The sequence below is a fragment of the Bipolaris sorokiniana genome (genome assembly GCF_000338995.1).
Source record: "Bipolaris sorokiniana ND90Pr unplaced genomic scaffold COCSAscaffold_1, whole genome shotgun sequence".
Taxonomy (NCBI): domain Eukaryota; kingdom Fungi; phylum Ascomycota; class Dothideomycetes; order Pleosporales; family Pleosporaceae; genus Bipolaris; species Bipolaris sorokiniana.
Genome location: NW_006911895.1, coordinates 1725218 through 1746239, shown reverse-complemented (window position 1 = coordinate 1746239; position 21022 = coordinate 1725218). Strand labels below are relative to the sequence as shown.

The 21022-nt window shown below is 51.1% G+C and overlaps 6 protein-coding genes across 6 annotated transcripts; 3 read left to right on the top strand and 3 right to left on the bottom strand.

Moving 5' to 3' along the window:
- Positions 1-839: 839 nt before the first annotated feature.
- Positions 840-2896, bottom strand: COCSADRAFT_211649 (uncharacterized protein). The gene is made up of 3 exons (XM_007696681.1): positions 2732-2896; positions 1414-2669; positions 840-1363 (listed from the first exon to the last, which is right to left on the bottom strand). Exons 1-3 carry the CDS (start codon positions 2784-2786, stop codon positions 1001-1003), a joined length of 1674 nt encoding a protein of 557 aa, XP_007694871.1. The 5' UTR covers positions 2787-2896; the 3' UTR covers positions 840-1000.
- Positions 2897-4554: 1658 nt separating this feature from the next.
- On the top strand, positions 4555-5127 carry COCSADRAFT_32277 (uncharacterized protein). The gene has a single exon (XM_007696059.1). It carries the CDS (start codon positions 4668-4670, stop codon positions 4881-4883), a length of 216 nt encoding a protein of 71 aa, XP_007694249.1. The 5' UTR covers positions 4555-4667; the 3' UTR covers positions 4884-5127.
- A 254-nt stretch (positions 5128-5381) lies between these two features.
- On the top strand, positions 5382-7202 carry COCSADRAFT_32276 (uncharacterized protein). Its single transcript, XM_007696058.1, has 2 exons — positions 5382-5607; positions 5753-7202. The coding sequence occupies exon 2, from the start codon at positions 5769-5771 to the stop codon at positions 6936-6938; it is 1170 nt and encodes a 389-aa protein (XP_007694248.1). The 5' UTR covers positions 5382-5607; positions 5753-5768; the 3' UTR covers positions 6939-7202.
- A 1506-nt stretch (positions 7203-8708) lies between these two features.
- On the bottom strand, positions 8709-11144 carry COCSADRAFT_211619 (uncharacterized protein). The gene is made up of 4 exons (XM_007696680.1): positions 10541-11144; positions 10002-10489; positions 9554-9947; positions 8709-9494 (listed from the first exon to the last, which is right to left on the bottom strand). The coding sequence occupies exons 1-4, from the start codon at positions 10836-10838 to the stop codon at positions 8785-8787; spliced, it is 1890 nt and encodes a 629-aa protein (XP_007694870.1). The 5' UTR covers positions 10839-11144; the 3' UTR covers positions 8709-8784.
- A 1881-nt stretch (positions 11145-13025) lies between these two features.
- On the bottom strand, positions 13026-15511 carry COCSADRAFT_32274 (uncharacterized protein). Its single transcript, XM_007696057.1, has 2 exons — positions 15278-15511; positions 13026-15215 (listed from the first exon to the last, which is right to left on the bottom strand). Exons 1-2 carry the CDS (start codon positions 15340-15342, stop codon positions 13115-13117), a joined length of 2166 nt encoding a protein of 721 aa, XP_007694247.1. The 5' UTR covers positions 15343-15511; the 3' UTR covers positions 13026-13114.
- A 2612-nt stretch (positions 15512-18123) lies between these two features.
- COCSADRAFT_211598 (glycoside hydrolase family 67 protein) lies at positions 18124-20837 on the top strand. The gene has a single exon (XM_007696679.1). The coding sequence runs from the start codon at positions 18245-18247 to the stop codon at positions 20750-20752; it is 2508 nt and encodes an 835-aa protein (XP_007694869.1). The 5' UTR covers positions 18124-18244; the 3' UTR covers positions 20753-20837.
- Positions 20838-21022: the final 185 nt, after the last annotated feature.

Sequence of the window (21022 nt, the reverse complement as noted above, 5' to 3'; positions counted from 1 at the left end):
AAAACTCTGAGAACAAGGGCAACCCAGAGTATAAAGCTGAGAGATTGCGATGAAGTTGAGAGACTCTGAAAACAAAGTACAATGGTCAGCACGACTGAGCCTTTCCCCTGGAGCGATTTCTGCAGAGCGCTGTGGGTTGATTCGCGAGAGTCCTGATCGGTACTAGCCTCCATGGCTTTCCCCTTGGCCTCTACAGCTGCTTCAAACCCAGATGGACTGTCCGCTCGTTATGTGAAGGTTACGCAACAATGGCACGTAAGAGCATACAGTGCCCCACCTGATCGAAGGGGCGCTTATGTTCTGCAGTGAACGATGTAGCCTTGCTCTAGTGCTTGTGGTTCACTAGTGTAGTGATCGGCGGCTGGTTGAGGCTAGGATCTTCCAGAATGCTTTTGATTACGCAAGCTGCCTCAATCGCCCTAGTATCATCCGTGGACAGAAGCAGCATTAAGGCCACTGTAGGCTGATTTCAAGCTGATGAGCTTTTTTGGGCATGAAAATCAACATCTATATTGGTGTATTGGGCGGCTTTGCCAACTGCCAATATGGAGAAGCTTGAGTGTCGGAAAGGCTTGCCCATAGGGGACTGTCGAAAGTTCTGGCAACTGCTTACATGGGGAATCCAATACGTCAAAGTTGAGAGCAGAGCTGAGCAGAACGTTTTGGTATAACTGTGCATCCACTCTGAGTACCGTCCAGGGGTTAGATTGCTGGCATGCCAGGCTTGATGTTCGCGAGATTCTTGTGATTGAAGCTTGTCATCGGCATTCGTCTACGGCCACCCATCAATTAAATTCCAGTTTCTTGAGCTACTGCAGAAAACCTCATGCACCATGAGTGAGGTATTTCTGTCGAAGCGAGCAAGTCTTGCTGAAAGTTTTGGTACGCCAGATTTGATATGAACCAATCAGGGATCCTCACTGTTTTGACACTTCTTTTCAGAGACTATGCAATGTGCAGTGATTTATGAGTTTTTACATCTTGGAAGCATCGAATTGGATCAATATCTGCCGTTCATGCTCATAGGGGGTGGAAGAGGTGACATTATCGGCGGGTCGTTTGTAGGTGGCCCATATGGTGACGAGCCTCGCATGGGTCTAGGCTGGCACTCGTCCTGTTCTTCTTCGGGCGAAGAGAGCTCCAGTAACCTCTGTGGAGATCCAACACTGAGCCCAAGTGCAGTGAGCTTCTCTTGTAGTATATTTATGACGGCGGGATTGCCGCCTCGAAAGCCAGCGAGCACTTGAGAAAGCGAATGCATGAGATCTCTAGGACCAACATCGAAATACGACTCATGGTTTAGTGACGGCATGATCATCATAACGTCAGCAAGTGAGTTTGCCACGTCGAAAAGCTTAGACTCCTGTTGTAACCGTTAGCAGAGTAAGTAGCTTGACCGTAGTTAGGTCATACCATGCCGGGCCCATGCGCCTCTACACTTTCGCGCGAAAGACTGTTCAAATTACTGAGCACGTTTTGTGCCACCCTGGCAGGGAAACGAAACGAAAACTCTTCGTCCTGACTTGGCTGACTGCTTAGGTTGGTAACATTGAGCGCGTGCTGCCACAGAAAAATACGCATCCATTGTTGTGTCATTGTGATATCAGCACGCTGGAGTTCATTTTCGAGACTGCGGGGATCTTCATCGCTGCTCAGCTGGTGCTGAGCTACGGCGAGTGCTCGACGAGCACTAACAGCATCTGCCGTTATTGTGACATCGAGAATATTGAAAAGTCGACAGAGCTGGACGAATGCAGGCGTGACGGATCCATCGCGCAAGTCTTGAAGACTCGGAAGATCTGGTGAACGTTTGAGTGTCGTCGGGACATCATGCTGCAAGGAATGGGCGCGCTCGGTGATGAAGAGGAGCCAGTAGACGCGTAAAGCACACTGTGTCTGCTCTGGATTCATGACCTGGTAGTGCGTTGGGTTGTGTAGGCCAAGGATATGGGCTTTGAAAATAGCCTCTCCAAGCAGGACAGTTGAAGCATTCATTCGACCGACGTTGGCAGAGTAAACATGCAAGAAGAAACTGCTCAAAAGAGACGACATGGTAATGTTTTCCAGATGATCGGATTCATCTCTAGCTCTTCTTGCCTCTGACTCGAAGGCGCTGCTTGAGACGCGATAAGGGCCCTCGACCGGACTTCCCGGCTCAACGTCAATAGAGAACTGGCTCACAATAGCGGCGCATATGGCGGTGGCCAGTGCGTAGGCCTCTACATCGTGGGGGTGGGTGAGGAGCCGTGCAGTCAGTGTTTCGGCATCAACGACTGGCCATATGCCATAACCACGTGCCTGGTATATTTCGAGATACTGCGAGAGACAGGCTACCGGTATTCTCTGGGGTTCCTGGGGGGTGCTGGAGAGTGTGGGACTCATAACGTCAGGCCATCCATTGGAATACGTACTGGGTTCGCCTAAGGGAGGCATTGGAGAGATGTACGGCAGCTCGTTAACGGGACTGCCGGTATCGAGACTGGTCTCACTGGCGCTCCTCGATCTATCACAGCCAGTCTTACTGCGTTCTTGCAGTCTCCTGATGGCGGCTTCGGTGGTCCGCCGCGGCCCCTTGGGGCCGCTCTTTCCATGCGTCTTGAGATAGGTGCAGTCCCACTTGGCGGCCTCGCACCTTGCACAGGGCTGGTTGCCATCGCAGCGCACTTTTCCTGGACAGAGGAAGGAGAGGGTCAATTGTGAGTAAGTGTATAGAGCCGAGACTGCGACTTACTGACTGAGCAAGGGTCACACGCCCGTCGCGTGCCTTTTCGTGGAGCCATGGCCATTTCGATAGCCAAGGTTCTAGCCTGATCTGAAGGGCAATCCTCAAGAGTCGAATGCAGCGATCAAGTCGGCATAGCGGAGATAGCGTAGGGCTATCCAGGCGGCGGATGGGGATGGAGTAGTGTGTGGAGACGAACTGGGAGGTTTGTCGGAAGCTGATAAAGAATTGCGGGAGAGCAACAATAGCATGGCCGTGCTATGAGGTGAGGTCGCGGTCAGGGCATGCGGCTGATGCTGAGAACAAAAGGTGGAGAAGGCCCTGCACGCTGGCGGCCCCCTGTACATTGGGGCGCCGGCATCCTCCAATCAAGCGTGCGGGCAGCCGTCGGCGCCAACCGGCTCCCTATGCAACCTGGACTGCCCGAAAAACCTTCCTTCTAGAAGCTTTTTGGAACAAATTTGCTCCCTGCACGCTGCAGACGGCCTGGCTGCTGATACCACGCCACGACTCACTGCTCCAGGGCGGCTGGCAGGCTCATCCTGCCCTCGTTGACAGAGTCCATGCTTGGCCGCATCTAAGCCTGGGAATGCGCGGCTACATTCGGGCGTCGTCGCTGGCTACTACATGTGTGTTAGTACTGTAGACAAGGCTGCATCGCGGCGATACAGACACCAAAACGTGTTTCAGTGACGTACTCACTACCAGGCCCTGCACCGCTTACTCCGAGTATGGGCTTGTCGAGTAGTTGCAACAGCGGACGTAGCCGAGAACGTGCCGGTCATCTTTCCTTACTCTTCTAGTATGCGCCAATTTCTTAGGACAAAATTAGAAGAGGTGTGCGGGTGCATAAATGCCGCGCCACCATCTATGCCTGCTCGCTTGTCACATGACTTTGCTACAGATAACGGCGATAACGCACGTCCCTGCCTGTAGTGAACCACCAAGTGTGCCACAGGCTGTGCTACCACTACATCATACATCATACTACATGTACATACTACAAAAGACAGACGCCATCCCTGTGCCTGCGTGCCTCTACAACCCCAACCCCAACCCCAACCCCTATCACCTTGCATGCCCCACATTGCCACGCTGATATCCCATGCCTCGTGCATCCAGCTCTGCCTCCACCAAAGACACGCATCGCCTCAATTTGCCATGGTCAGCAGGAGAATTTTTCATGCCATTGCTTGTGACCAGGGCTTGCGACTGACCTGCAGGTCTACCACGTCTCCGAGGAGTCTATACCTGTCCCATTAAAGCTATTACACATCGTATTCCATGGTGGGCATGGCCACCTAAAACGTGGCGTCCACTCAACAACATCTCAACAGCTACAAATCCTCGGAGTCGACGACATCACGCAACTCCAGCAGGGGCTGCGATTTCAGCTTCCTTAGTTATACCAGCCTCTGGCATGTGCATGAATGACAAACATACTGACGTCTCAATACTATGGCAGAATCACTAGTGGATGCGTGCCGCCTTATCATGCGTTCTGGAGAAACAAGAATCTGGGGAAGCCACATTAACCGACGCGCTAAGCGTCCCGAAACAATATACCCATACGAGCAATGTGTCGATGATCGTACGCCTGGCAAACGTATTGGCTGAGGGGTTGGACTCGATATACAGCACGCCCAGCTAACTGGAGCTAAATGCGACGGTCTATGGCCAAGAACCAACGTGAACCGGATATGTTCCACACTGTCTTTAGATGTCCAATCAGTGCAGCTGTTCCTGCCTCATCTTGCATAGTAACACGAACACAACAAGTGTGCTACGACCATGTCAGCGGCGTCGCAGACAAGGATACACAGTACTTAAACAGCTTCACTTTTGCGTCTGCACAAAATCAAAGTCAGTGCATCACAGGGATACACTCTCCACACTACTCCCTGAATTTCAAACCCAATTTCCACAGGCCTAATTCATCTTAAACATGAAGTTCCTCCTCGTCGCAACCCTCGCATCTGTTGCTTTGGGGGCTCCCCCAGATCCCTACCCAGCGCCCTGCGGACGATCCGACCCCTCTGGAATCTGCACCACCAAGCCAACCTGTTACGAAAAAGGCGGCTTCTGGGTGCAGCGAGATTGCACCTTTTACAACGTGCTCGACATCGGATGCTGCTACTCCATTCCCGACAAGAAGAACTGAGTGATGGTCTAAAACGGACGTGGTAGGACACATGTCGGAGCAGATGAAAGCTCCGTCTGGAAGAAGAGCAAAATGAGAGCTTATGTATATCCAAATCATTGGGCAATAATACTAGTCCCTAAGATGCATTTTTGGCAGTACCATTTGTGTAATCGTGCTGCCCAATTGCCAACCACATTAAACCAAAAGGCCGAGTGACAAGAACTGTGCACTTTGAAACTTTGCGGCCTGAGCATGTGATAGATAATGAAAATTTTCGTCAGATGCATAGTCTCAGGTCTGCATCGATACGGCTATTCATCCTGACTGCCGCCTTGAAGGGTGAGTGAGATTTTCTTGTTTTGTAACGGGTGAACGGCGGGAGTGACCGAGGTGCGATTATGTCATCAGGGCTGATTTGGCGCTCGGAAGTCGTCGGAACGAAGTTCCGTTTCATTCCGGCACACTTTGCGGTCCGATGATTTTCGAATTTTGTCCCCACAACAACACTGTTGTAATACCGTTTTTGACACTACTGACACCTCACTACGCGCCGACAAACCTGTCAAACCATCACGTCTATACTTCAGCAGGAGACTGCCTCTATCGCGTCTTTTTTTCTGAAACACCCGACAAACCGGCAAAACGTGACGACAATAACATGGACCCCGGCCTGGAGTCGACCAGCTTTTAAGCGCTTATCGAGGCGCGGGAAGCTGCATATACGTTTCGACATCAAAGTGAAGTACGTTAGTCCGGGAGCATTCTACCAAATGATCAAATCCCCAGTCTATGTCCAGTAGTGTGGTTTGTCATCATGAACTGCATGGTCCGTGATGGCCTTGCACTACCCTTTTATACTGCATATACCCCTGCTTATCACTTTCCAGGAGCTTCAAGATCATTATGGCCCCTCGATCAATAGACAGTCAGATGCTCGTAAATGGGCCTACACTGTCTTGCGAATCCCAAAATGGGGAGTGTGGTGAGACAACGCCCTCAAAACTACTGAAGCGCCAGAGATCGTCAGACAAGATGCACGAGAAGCGAAAGAAGAGCCGACACGACAGTGCCGCGGGGTCAGCACCGCCTTGTCCTCTATTAGTGGCTCTGCGAGAGTATGGTCTTCTTGAGAACGTCCTTTCTTGTCTTTGCCCCGACGACCTACTAGCGCTACTGTTGTGCTCAAAGTCGATATACCAGACACTTGTCCCACAGCCTGGTAGCCTAGAAAACTTGCTCGGCAAGTTGAGATGCTCCGGAAAAGGTGTCCGGATACGAAGAGAACGACATGTCAAGTCGTCCTTCTTCTATGCATACGAATGCAGTGAATACGTCGAATGTGGAGCAATAGACGGTGTCGCCGAGTCTCGTCCCTGCACAAACTGCAAAGTTACGACTTGCAACGAATGCCGCATCCATTGTGTATACCAGAGTATCTTCGAGAAGCCATGCGAAGATGATGAGCTGCCCAACTACAGCGGTTTCATCCTCCTCTCGCCGTCCGAGATACCCATATTGAGCCCCCACCACCTGAAAGATAATCTCACTACACCACAATGGCAAGCCCCATCACCTGCCACATCTGCACCCTATCACGATCAGGGATTTATTGACGTACCCCTTGAGGAAGAAAGCTTTGGCCCACCCGAGTGCGTCGACGATTTCCTAAACTTGAATCTTGGCACATGCACGTTTGCCGGACCAGTGGCTTCAAATGTAGCCCATCCATCACCTGTCCTTCGATCATTATACCAAACTACAGAAGGAAGAAAACGCCGGTTTTGCGATAATCATCTTCCCTCAGGCATACCAAAGCAACGAAAGGATCTTTCAGTTCACCAGTGCCAGTGCAGCCTTCGCAGTCGTTTTCTCGACCGATGGCTCTGTTTACGATGTTACGAAAACGAAGAAACGACTCTACATAATACATATGTTGACCATGTGGCGCATTGCTGTTGCGGGTCAACGCATGTCAGGGAGATATGCATGTGGTGTCTCGGTGAGATCTCGCAGCCTCACACTGAAGAGGCACAGCCGGACTCAGAAAACAGCCTTGGTGAGCGCTCTGCTTAAGTCTTGTGGACCCAAGGCTGAGTGAGATTTAAGGCAACAAAGCAAAGTCCTCTCCCTTTAATGATGACAAAATCTATCTTCCTTAATATTTCGAAAAGTACTTTGAGCGCTTCTCGTGCATGTACTTTGATTCTGTACTATAGCTCATCCCAAATTTCCCCTCAGCCCTTCGCATATACCCCTTGTACACTAAGTTATGAAGTATCAGAGCCAGTCTGCTACTATTATGACTACCCTTAATGGAACCAATGTATATTGATTTTGACAAAGAAAAGATGTTCTGCAGTGAAGAAGTGAACCAGAAATCACACAAGACCAGTGAAAGAAAAAGGTCGCACAGCAAAGTCTCGCATCCAATGACTCTACGCAATCTTCTATCCACCTCTTTTTAAGAACAACCCCATAAATCTCTACTACCTCCACGAAGCCCACTCTCAAACCTCCCATCTACCGCAAACACTCCACCCCCCTCCCCATAACCCTCCTCACCTCCTCCGCCTGCATCTTCGCAACCCCGCTCCCCTCCCCCACCACCCTCCTCAACCTCTCCATCTCCCTCCCAATCTCCCCCTCAGCCCTCCTCCTCTCCTCCCGATACCCAGCCAGCCGCATCCTCACTCGCGCCATGTACCGCCCTAGATACCGTACCCCTGGCTCATCGCGCTCGCGCCTCACGCTTATCTCCAGCTCGACGAGCGTGTTCATGGCTTCCGTCTCGTTGCGCCGGTGGAGGAGGTAGCGGGATAGGAGGTGTTTTTGATGCGGTGTGAGGAGGGAGGTGGTGGTGGTGGAGGAGGAGGAGGAAGAGGAGGGGTTGTCGTTACGGATTTGGGTGTGTTGATTTGGCATTTTCTTTTGGATATGGTTGAGTTGGAGCTGGTGATTTAGTCGGGTTGGCGCTGGTGGGGTGTGTAGTGGTTATTTGATGAGTGGTTTTGGGAATATTTTCGCTGGCGCTGCTGATTTTTCTCAAAAGAAGATTGTATCGTGGGATGGAAGATTGGTGAGCGGTGAATGGTGAGGCGTGAAGAAGAACCGCTTGGGGCTTCCGATTTGGCTGTTGAAAGGCGAAGTGAACGAGAAAAGAGTATAGGGTGCAGTGATTTTTGAATTCTTCTTCAAGATTAAAGGTTTTTGAAGATAGATGTACTGAAAACTTTGAGAGATGTCTGGTGTACTGGGTTTCTATAGTTTGGTGCATCGATATTGTGTCTTATAGTTCATCAGTGTGGGCAATCAAGTTGGTAAACTGTCGATGTTGTTCTACAATGCCAATTCAAATCACTTTGCACACATTACGAGTGGGTTTAGAAAAATCTAATCAGGCAACAGCAAGTTGAGCTAGATATGTTGTACCTGAATGTATGACGAGATGCAAGGAGTGGGTCTCTCTATCGATTAGCGGAAGTAATGTCGTAGCAAAGGCAATACAGGATGACATAAAACAACCTACAATGTTTCAATAATTTCAATAGTAGTGAGAGAAAGACAATGTAATGTCAGTTAGCTTAGTCCAGATTTGAGTACTTTCATTCAAGTCATCTTGGCTTGACCTTTTTGGAACGAGCTAGATAAGGATAAGAGTGTTTTTACATATCTACTACTATATATGGGCAACGCCCTTATTTCGCAGATTGGCACGGTTCCGTTGAACTTCAGTCACTTTACACGTCAAGACTAACAAGGAGAATATAACTGATTCAGTATGTTGAGAGCTTCAGCTCATTCATGCTTAACTACAAAAGCAATTAGGTATCTTCAATCGTATGAAAGCCATACACAGTATCATGTACATATATATGACCTGCGTATTCATCATCCCAAGTTCCTTACTACAACACACAATCTAAGTCCTTACGTGCGACTCAATGTTGTGTCCCGCAATGCCCTCCTCAACCTCGCCAACACGCTTGCGTTGTGTGCCGACATAAGTCGAGTCGGGAAGCATGTTGAGGGCATCTTCCTGCTTGTCGGTCTTGCGCTGGTGGAACCAGAAGAGAATACCACCGGAAAACGCCAAGATAGCAACGGTAGTGTAGTTCCACACGAGCAGAGGATCTTCAGACAGTGACACAAAAGCCTGGCCAATGGCATTGGAGAAGGCGCTCATGAAATGGAAGTATGACGTAACAAGGGAGCGCATGTTCTTCGGGGCTTTGGTGAAAGCGAATTCGAGACCGGTGATGGAAGTGAAGATCTCGGAGAAACCGACGAGCACGTAGGGAACAGACTGCACCCAGACATTGATAGGGGCTGGGTCGTCGCAGCTGTTCATGAACTTGCCGCAAGGACCGGTCTGATAGATGTAGTGCTGAATGACAGCTGCAGACACCATGGCGAAGGAAGCGAGGATGAAACCAAGAGCCATGCGCTTGATAGGTGTAAAGCGGATATTAGCCTTGCGGAGGGCTGGGTACAAGAAATTATCAACAATTGGGATGAAGATGACGAGAGAGATGGGGTTCAAGTTGGTGATGACATCGTTGGGGACACCGTTACGTGTCATGGTAGCAGCCTGCGAGGTGAGGTTGTTGTTCATCTGGTTGTATGAGAGCCCTTTTCATATTATTAGTTTTTGAGTTTGGCAAAAGGGCTGAGCCCAAAGAAAGACTTACAGTAAAGTGGGATCCAGGTGAAGCAAGAGCAGGCCCTCATTCCACGCGCGACTTGGTCCACCCAAGCGTCATCAAACTGCATCCAGCTTGGCTTGTTGCTGCCAAGGTGGCTGGGCTTAACATCCTCCCAGAAGTTGTCGGCTTTGAAGTTTTTGCGCGTAGTAACGGGGTTGATCGACCACTTGCCCTTGACTGCGAGACTCAAAAGCTTGATGGCGCGGATGAGGACAGATCCGGTGGGCGGGGTACGGTGGTACTTGTTGCGGCATGTCCAGAGCACGATAGGGCACAAGCAGAACATGATTGTGGGGAGCAACCAAGCGCACCAGAAACCAACGTACTTTTCCACGTAGACCATGGAAATTTGGCCGGTGAGGGCACCGGTATTGATGAACTGAGCAACTGTTAGGGCGTGATATTTTCTTGGCTGGGTTGACTAGCAACTTACCATGTAAAAGTACAAAAAGATACGGGACACGGTGATGTTGGGATCCGAAATGACACGCGCACCCGTCTTAGGGTCGATAATAACACGAGGCTTGGATTGGCGGTATTGCTCAGCGATCAAAGGCGAGATGTTGGCCTTGAAAGCTCCAGTACCAAAACCAAGAGTGATGACACCAAGAATGAATGGACCAATGGCATTGCCGCTAGTCAAGACAGGGGGAATGGCGGAAATGATGAGCAGGATGTGACCGATGATTGAGAAGGCAATGGCGACGAAGATGGTGTTGAAACGACCAAGGTACTCATCAGCGATGATGGCACCTATGATGGGCGTGGTATAGGCCCAGAAAGAGTTGAATTGACCGATACCAAAGGAGGCTCGTTGGCCCATGTCAAGTGCTCCAGGCTGACCCTCTGATCTGGGGTCACGACCGGTTGTCTGCACAACACCGTCGATCACAGGAAGAGGCTGCTGGATGAAGTTTGTGTCTTTTGAGAGTCAGTAAAGAGATTAAGAAATGCGATTCAATCTCAACATACACAGCACTTGACAACCATAGTAGCCGAAACGCTCACAGAGCTCGACAAAAGCAATGGTGAAGGCGGTCCATGGAATCTTTCCAGAAACACGAGGAAGAGTCTTCAGTTCCTCCTCGGTGGGCTCCTCGCCCTCCAAGTCAGCCTCAAAGATTTCTCCTGGGTACTCGTGGTCGTTGGACGAAGGCGAGCGCGTCTCAGAGAGGGCATGCTTCTCATCGAGTTCATAGAGGGGCTTGGCAGTCTCAGGCTTGTGAGACATGGCCATGTCAACGTCGTTGGAGCCAGCATTTGCCGCCATGATTAGTAGATGTTGTCGCGAATTCCAACAAGGGGATGAGAGGAGCGAGCTGATGCTACTCTTCCTGCGAGGGCACCGGGAACTCGGTTTCAATTATACTCGAGAATTCCCGTCTCGTGTGTAGTAAACGAGCGGCAAATAGTAGCCCTTGTACCCAGCGCGGTCTTGGTATTCCTTGTGGGTTCCTCTATCAAGCAGGTGTCCAGGTGCCCAGTCTAGTGGGAACCTGCTCCATGGTCAAGACCCAACACCAAAGGCTCGCCTGCGCTGGCCGCTTTCAGCACCAGCTTGTGACTTGAGCGAATTGGGGGCAACGCCGAAATCAACCACGCAGTTAAGCTTTTCACCGCTTTCATAGGTGTTGATTGGAGCCAAGATTCAATGGGGACTGGGTGTAACGGCCTAGGCGACGACTTGGATACAGTGCTTAGGAACTTGGCGACGCTGCCGATCCCACATACAACGCCTGGAAGATAGATGGTTTGGCCATTCACGCTCGTGTGTCCTGAGACCCCCTAGCTCTTTTCTTATCGTGACAACGCGCGCTGTGCTACAGCTCCCGTGTGACGCTGATAACCAAAGCTTACCAGTGCGGGCGTCATCGCGAAGCTTTCAGCTTCGGCCCGTGAGGAAAAACCAAGACCAGCAAAAAGAAAACTTAGACGTCGAAGCAAGTGCCAATGCTGCTACTATGTAGGACGACTACATAGTAGTATGTAGCGCAATTTACCGTGTCCTATTGACGCAAATTTTGCCACTGCGCAGCCATGGCGCCCAGCCTTCCGCGCCGCTGGGCGCTCGTCTTGCCCCTCTCCACCCACCATGTCCGCCTCGGTTTGTGGCACTTCATGAGCCAGCCATGCTGCCATCCTAATGTAACTCGGCCATACCCGAACAGGCAGCTCGATGGCCTGATGCCATGTATCCATATTCCCTGTGAGAGGGTTCATCCAATGGCTGGGCAGCTGAGTTTCGAGAAGGGGGGGTTGTGCAGCACGGCGCGGCGCCGACCCTTCTCAAGCTTATCTCCGCTTGACAGAACAGGTCAAGATGGCCGAGCAGGCTTCGTTTGTCGGCGGAAGCTTTACCTAGCGCAACATCATGGGAGATATTTTCTGCTGTGGAATCACCGCTGGCTTAACCCGCTGCTTTCCCGTGGCCTTGGCAAAAGAGTTGGTTGATTGCTGTCTGGTCGGACGATCCTCTCAATAGTATCTGGCAGTTCCTAAACGAGGATATCACGCGCTCACATGCCCCAATGAGGGCGTGGTCCTCACCTCACAATATCACGATGAGCAGGATTTGGCTTGGCCGAAGGATGAAGGTGGGAACCCCCTCCCCAGCCACAGCATCATTGCCCACCCAACAAACCCTTATCGCCCAGGCCAGTAAAACTCAAGCCGTTTGAGCGTAAACGGCATTCCCGTCGTTACCGTTTATACCTCGCTATGGCTGCAAGAGAATCATCACAGAAGGCTTGGCATACTCCAACCCACCACCAGGAATACCACGAGTCATGCCCTCGTTATCATGAGCTGGCCTTACATCTCTAGAACAACACAAGCCAGATAGTTATTCTCGATCCTGATGCCTGTGTTGCTGCTCAGCCAACACCAACATGATTATCTTATGATCCCATCGCCTCCAGCCGCCATCTTACCGCCCCCATCGATTCCAGCACCTTGATCGAAGCCCACCCATATCTACTTACATAACACAACCCCTCCCCTAGCTAATAATCAATCCCCGTTCCGCCCCGCCAAGCTCCTCCGCCCAGAAATGAAAAAAGAAGAGCGGTTAACCAAGGGTAAGCGGGATGCACCGAGGGCGGGTGCTTGAGGACAAGCACGGATATACATGGGCTTTTGCTTCAGGAATACAAGGGGGTATGTCTTGCTTTCCCGGCGGATACCCAGGTGCTTGGGTGGCGGGTGCGGCGCTTAGTGGTGGGCTGAGATGCGGATTGAGGGGGGCGGCTAGGATGTAGTGAAGGTGTTGATGGAAGTGTTGGTGGTAAAGGGCTTGTTTCTGGGATTAGAGAGACGGTGAGGTTTGCGTGTGGTGGACTGTCCAGATATCAACGATGCAGATGACACAAATATAACTAGTGTGAATCAAAACAGTTCTACCGATTCTTCAAGTAAGATACGATCGCATTGTTCACAAGATAGCAAAACTGGAACAAAGTGGTTCTTAATAGGTATCATTAGACATTTATCAATACTACATAGCAAGCTTATCTTGCCACTCGAATAATTCCCAACTAGCAACACATTTTAGTTGCCAATGGGGGTAGTGCTCAAAGGCTCACCCTTAGACCAGTGGTTGATCCAGTTGAAAATCTCAGTGTGCCAAACCAAGCTGTTCTCCTGCTTGAGCACCCAGTGGTTCTCATCGGGGAAGTTGAGGAAGCGACTGGGGATACCGCGAGCCTGGAGGATGTTGAACAGGCTGATGCCGTCGCTCTCGGGGAGACGGTAGTCGAGCGTGTTGTGGATGACGAATTGGGGGGTGGACCAGTTGGCAATGTGGTTCTGGGGGTTCCACTGGCGGTAGGCGGGTGAGTCCCAGATGTTGCCGGCGTAGTCGTGGCGGATGAACCAGAGCTCCTCGGAGGCCCAGGCTCCCTCAGTATTGGAGATACCGTCGTGGGTGACGAGGGCCTTGAACTCGTTGCCGAGATCATTGGACTGGATCCAGTTGGTCATGTATCCACCGTATGAGGCACCGGCAGCGATACCGTTCTTGGTGTCGATCCAGGTCATGGTGGAGTTGATGTAGTTCCAGGCATTGACTAGGTCTTCGTATGGCCAGCTGCCCCACTCGCCCTGGATGGAGTCGGTGAGGTACTGTCCGAAACTTGTAGAGCCAGTTGGGTTAGGTGCGACAACGATGTAGCCTTGGTCGGCCCAAACCTGCGGGTTCCAGCGGTTTGACCAGCTGTTGCCCCAGTTGCCCTGAGGACCACCATGGATCAGGAAAGCGAGGGGGTAAGTAACGTTCTCTTGATAGAAGGTGGGCTTGACGACATAAGCCTGGAGTTGCTGCTTGAGCTCGGGGTTGGAGCCGTTGAAGAAAATCTCGGAGACAGTCTTGGAACTGAGACCGGCCAGGTTGGGGTCGACCTGGGAAGCGTCGAGAAGCGTCTTTTTGTTACCATCGGCGAGAATGTACCATTCATTGGGAGTCCAGATGGCGGTGGCTGCAACGAACAGCGAACCATCAGGAAGCAGAGCAAACGCCGAAACGGAAGTGTTTCCAGTCATGGGCTCAGGAACAAACTTCTCATCTGCAGTGATCGGGAAGTTGAAGATCTTGTTGCGGGCATAGTCATCAGCAGTGACGTAGATTGAAGAGTCGTCGTGGGCCCAAGTAATGGGTCCTTGCACCCAGCGGTCAAAACCCTCGCTCAAGCTCTTCCAGTTGCTAGCAGCCACGCCTTGGCCCTCGACAGCAACGTCGTAGGTGTACAGCTTGAACCTGTCCGACTCATAGTAGTCCTCGTCTTGTTGGACATATGCAAGCTTGCAGCTGTCACCGGAGAAGGACGGCAGACCAGAAGCACCCTGGTGTCCAGCCTTGAAGGCTTCAGAGTCAGGGCCGTTGAGAGCAACGGGAGCTTCGTTAGAGGCAAAGGCACCGACGTATAGGTAGGATGCGGTGTAGTTGGCCTTGTTGAGCTGAGGAGCCTTGCTAATGAAAGCATACATAGAGCCATCGGGACTGATGTCATAATCGCTCGAGTCACCAAAAGGTTGGACGGGAGTCTCAGGCTGAGTAGTGGTGAATTTGACACCACTTTGGACGTTGCGCATGCCAGCGCCAGAGAGAGCATAGCTGTTATTCTTGGAAAGGGCACCAGCAAAGAGCTGGTAGCGGTTCTTGGTTAGCCAGGTATCCCAGTGGCGGACATAGATATCCGAATAGTAACGGGCAGTTGAGGCTGGCTTGACTTCGGTCTCGGGGTTGACTGCAGTGCCATTGGGGTAGGCCATGCTGTTGACCAAGAAGTGCAAGTCACCAGTAGAGGTGTTGGCGACCTTCAAGCCAGAGTATGGTGCATCCAGAGAAGCAACAAGAGTGCTGGCGGTTGGGTTCTTGATGTCGCCAATCCACAGGGTGACACCACCTGGGATTTCCTCGTTGGTGCCATTGATGTAGATAATGCCTGTCTCGGTACCAGGAATCCAGGCCACTTCGTTGACCTCGCTGGGGTCGAGGCCCGACTTGGTGACCTCACCAGTCTTGAGATCGATGAGGTTCATGCCAGCCGTACGCGCATGTTTCTCGAATGAATATTGCGTGTACGAGAACAGCGCGACTGAGCCATCTGGACTGGGATCAGCGGCAGCGCGGCGTACGGTGCTAAGAAGCAACCTATAGGTTTATTAGCATTCTATGATTAGGAGAATGTAGCTGTGTAAAAAAAAAAGACGCACTCGGGTGTAAACGCGCACGCGCCAGTAGCAGCCAATGCTGCGGCAACACTGAGGTAACGAGCCATTGTGTATGCGACCAGCTTCGTAAAAGCTCAATTGGACGAGGTCGATGACCAGACGAAGGCCATGCAGGACCTCCAAACTATTTGTACAAAGAGCTGAGCCCGAGACCCCTGCTGCAGGGCATGTTGCCATCCGGGCAGCGGGCCACGTTTTTTTCAGGACCGGTACCTGAAGTGACGATGCTATCATTCCGTGAGCAATGCAGTAGCGACTAATCCAGAGACATCAAAAGATGGACGTTCTGCACCATATCTCCTGCCTGATCGGGGCTAGATGCGCCGGGGACAAAAACAAGCTCGTCCTAGGTGGATTACCAGAAAGCATATTTCTGTGTCGTCCTATCGCAACTCGGTCCACTTGAGAGTCGCTGGATGGACCGACTTGGCGTCCATGGCTGTGTATCCTTTGTGTGTAGCTCCACCAAGCTCTTGTCCCGATTGGTGGCGCATGCCCACAGCTCACGCTAGCCACGAACTAATTTGTGGCAGATAAACGGCGCACCCAAAAGGGCAGGTCGAAAAAAAAGTCCAACACGAGGTCGCACACAGATCCTCCACATCCGCGGCGCTGGCCCGTATCTGGGATGCAACCTCGCAGAATTGAGAGGCCGGGACTGCATGATTTTTCTGGGTATCCTCGGTCTGGCTGGGGCCTATTGCGCGCCTAATATGCCTGTGAGCAGATTGACATCTATACCTGCCTTGCCAGGCCTAGACATGGCTCGATTCGATTGCATCTTCGTGTCAGCATATTACATCTACGGCTGAACGGTCGTCCCGTACCACATATAATACCCGCACTGCGGTGCCTTCTACCCAAATAAAATAATCCTTGTCTTCTATACATGTATGTGGATATTGGGTATGCGAAGGAGAGCTTGGTAAAACCACAGCTCTTGGCTACCCAAGGACCGGGGAGATGGGTTTTGGATGCGAGTTTGTTTTTCGCTCGTCAGTTTCCCGTAGGAAATGCATCTATACATCGACTTATCGTTGTCTTTGTTCCAATAGTCGCCTTCAAGCAGCATTACCTTCGAATGTACGGCCAGAAAATCGTGCAGAGTCCCTGTCTGGAAGGGAAGTCATCTGTTGGTAAGTACGGAAAACGAGTCATTTGCCCCGAGTCTACAGGTTTGCTCCATGCCGGGTCGCAATAAGACAAGACCTCGCAGCGAAAACTAGATGTTTATCAATAGTTATCATCAAGCCTTCGTATTCGCGCTTTACAAGAAAGCTTATTATTGAGTTCGCTGCCATGTGGGCGTTATCCGAAGATGACAGCGGTACGGGAGTAGCCGTATCGACCTCTCATCCTGACGACACATTGCGAAGAGGTCGGCCTGGGAAATCATTCAAGAGGTTGAGTCGGCCTAGCAAACCCTGTGAGACTCTAGGGAAGACGCTGCTGGTTCCCCGTGACCACTGGCAACAATCGAATCATTGAGAGTCCTTCACATCAATCCCTCCAGCCACCTCGAATCAAATCTACCTAGATTTTTTGATTCGGAATAGAGATATCGCTTTGCTGTGGTAGTTGCTGGATTGTAATAGTATGCTGCTGTTCCAGTATCTGAGCACCTATCAGTACTCACTTGTATCTTTGGTGAATACCCTGTCGAACCTAGTGGATTGAATATTTTCTTTAACTCACTAACCCAATCATCCGTCTCTCGGATTTCCATTATATTTTGTGGTCGAGCAGTCACGTCTCGACAAAGTTTGTTATCAGCCTTGGCGCTTATGTTACGGACGGCTCATTGGAGACTGCAGTTGCTGTATGATAAACATACGATCTCCTTAATTGAACAAGGTTCTCGGGCATTGCGATCTGACATGTTCTAATTTGATGCTCCGCGAGGGCGATAGAGGTGAGCATCGTGCGTTTCTTGATGTCTTTGTTGCCAAACTTTATGTTGCCGCCAGTGACTTCCACAACGGGAAGCCCCGGACATAGGAGCTTTGTATGAATCTACACAAATACCAAGTCAGCATCCAAATTGACGCACATCACGCTATAGACTTAGCAGCCTATCACCCTAATCTTGAACAGGGGTCCGTATACAAAGAATAGAATCGGTATGCTGTCTTCTTTCGAACTCGTGGGGTACACTAACACGTGATGTGGCTCCGATCACTATACCGGATCAAGATTTGAACTCATATATTTCTGCCTATATTCATTGTTTGTACAAGTCGTTTATCAATCAAAGTTCAGTGCTTGTCAGTGGGATGAAAGGTAAGTCGCGACATGGTCCGAGTGCTCCTTGAGGAGAAAAAAAATTGCATTGTGACTATGTAGGCAGTAAAGCTCAAAGAATTGCTAAGATAGATAATGTGTTGCTCGCAGGTCGTGGTAGTTTAAACGATATCCGAAGTCGGTGGTTGTGTTGCGCCTTCCTCTCGAACTCACGGTGTTACCACCTCTTTCCTTGTCGTCCATGCCACCGCACTATATTGCATCAAACACTGTCATCATCACCTCTGTGCCGTCGACGAAATTTTCCACGAAAACTAACATCTCGCAAGCCTTGAATGCACGCCTCTGGACAGTGAAATGTGCGGTGTTCAAAAATTGCCACTTTGGTCATGAGACAGTACGAGACGCTGATCATTTATTTTCCCCGCGTTATTTCTCCACAATTCCTCCACTGAAGTGTAATTGACCCCTCCGCACACTTTACAAAGCCGGAAATGACCCTAACTTGCTGACCAGCTTTTAGCCTGAAATACGGCTTTTTCTATTCGATCTCAGACACTCGGTTCGAATTGTCGCGATAGATACTACCCTAATCAGACTACTGACGTATCCATGTTTATTGGAACTGAAGATTTTGGCAGAGTATAAATTGCTTGCAATGAGGCGGTATGGACCTCGAAGGCTCTTTGCGACACTTGGAACGTGGCTATGCGATTGTTATTCACAACGTTACTTTGGGCCATCGGTGGAGCCCTCGCTGAGGACGGCTCCCAGGGCTGGCTACGATATGCTCGGATCCCAAATGGAGCATCCGCTCAATCGGTACCATCAACAATCATCGCACTGAATAGCACACGGATCAGTCCCGTGTATACAGCCGGTCAAGAACTTCAAAGAGGTGTACTAGGCACCACCAGCAAACAACTCAAAGTGAGCACGACCGCCAGCCAGGATCAGTCAGCCATCATCGTCGGAACTACCGAAGCTTATAGCAAGGCATACGGGAATATTGGCGAGTCTAAGGATCTGGAAGATGATGGATTTTACCTCAGTATAAACCCAGGAAAAGTCATCATCATCGGCCAGAACGAGCGCGGTGCTTTGTACGGCGCATTCGAATACCTCTCACAGCTCGCACAGAATAAGATTACATTCGGATCCAAAGTGTACAACCCTCAAGCGCCGATTCGATGGGTTAACGAATGGGACAATCTTGATGGCAGTATTGAGCGGGGCTATGCTGGCCCATCAATCTTCTTCCGGAACGGTTATGTAGTCGACAACACTACTCGTATCGCTGAATACGCCCGACTACTGGCGTCCATTCGCGTAAACGGCGCCATTATCAACAACGTCAACGCAAATGCTGCTCTACTCAACGATCGCAACGTAGCCGGTCTCGGCAGGATTGCAGATGCTATGAGGCCATATGGAGTGCAGATTGGTATTTCACTCAACTTTGCATCTCCTCAGCAATCCCTGGGCACTTTCGACCCACTCGACCCCAGGGTCGATGCCTGGTGGATGAACATCACTAATAAGATTTACTCAAAGGTCCCAGACATGGCAGGCTACTTGGTAAAAGCGAATAGCGAGGGCCAACCTGGACCGCTGACGTACAACCGCACTCTGACAGATGGAGCGAACATGTTTGCAAGGGCTTTGAAGCCTCATAGTGGAGTAGTCATGTTCCGCGCTTTTGTATACGACCACAAACTCAATCCTGCAAATTGGTACGCGGACCGGGCAAATGCACAACTCGAGTTCTTCCAGCATCTCGACGGAAAGTTTGATGAGAATGTCGTCGTGCAGATCAAATTTGGGCCTATCGACTTCCAAGTCCGCGAGCCGCCATCCCCATTGTTTGCATCCCTGCGTCACACTAGCACAGCCATTGAGCTCCAGATAACACCCGAGTACCTGGGCCAAAACTGCCACTTGGTATATCTTGCACCGCAATGGAAGGAAATTCTAGACTTCGACATGAGGGCCGAAAACACCGAATCAAGAGTCAAGGACATTGTCAATGGAAAGCGTTTCAAACGACCAATAGGTGGATATGCTGGCGTCTCTGGCGTTGGTTCCAACACGACATGGCTGGGAAGCCATCTTGCCATGTCGAATTTGTATGCCTTTGGACGGCTAGCCTGGGATGCGTCCAGTAGCTCGGAGACGATTCTCCAGGACTGGATTCGTTTGACGTTTGGATTCGACCAGGCCGTTCTTGATACCGTCACAGACATGTCTATGAAGTCATGGCCCGCATACGAGAACTACAGTGGCAACCTTGGTATCCAGACACTGACGGATATTCTCTACACCCATTACGGGCCCAACCCAGCTTCTCAAGATGGCAACGGCTGGGGTCAATGGACGCGCGCTGACGGCTTGGGTATTGGCATGGACCGCACAGTGCGAAATGGTACTAAGAATGCCGGACAGTACCCGCCCGAGATTGCACGGATATGGGAAAACATTGAGCTGACTCCGGATAATCTTTTGCTTTGGTTCCACCATGTGCCATATACGCATCGGTTAAAGTCCAATAAGACGGTTATTCAGCACTTCTACGATGCGCATTATGAGGGAGCGCAGACGGCGCAGGAGTTTGTCCGCCAATGGGAGTCTCTGGAGGGTAAGATTGACAAGGAGCGGTTCGAGCAAGTCTTGTTCAGACAGACGTATCAAGCTGGACATGCGCTCGTATGGCGCGACGCCATCAACCAATTTTACTTCAATCTGTCGCGGATACCAGACGAGGCCAAGCGAGTGGGCAATCACCCGTACCGGATTGAGGCAGAGAGCATGACGCTGCAGAATTACAAAGCGGTCGCAGTGAAGCCATTTGAGACGGCGTCTGGATTCAAAGGCATTGTAACGGCATCGAGTGGGACGACTGGTGTAGCGAAAGCCAAGGTGCCATTCGCGAGCGGGAGGTACAATGTGGCGGTTAACTACTGGGACGTGATTGGCGGCAGGGCGAAGTATCAGCTCAGTCTGGGGAACCGGACCGTAGGATCGTGGACGGGCGACCTGGAGGACAAGCTGGGCCACGAGCCATCCGCGTATCTCGATGGGCACTCAGCGACGAGGATCACGTTCCGGAACGTGTGGGTGGAGCGGGGAGAGGAGGTGCGCATCACTGGACAGGCAAACGGGGCCGAGGCAGCACCCGTCGACTATGTTTCCTTTTTGCCATCGGGGATTGTTGACTGAGAGGACGGGGACAGGGAGACAGGGAGCAGCAGGATAGATAATGGCAGATTAATGAATTTGGTCGCAATCGCACCGAGATCGCATACACGGGGGCCGTCGGGAGGCCTTGGCGTCATTTCCCCTGCAGGGATGCCCTGTGCGCTTCCCGTTGCGCTAAGCCTGATTTGGCGACAAATCCCCTTTTCCCTTCTCCGCCGACATGGACGGGCAGCCCACGACAGTCGCCGCCGTTGGTGGTTTGGCGACGGCCCAAGGCTCACACGACATGCA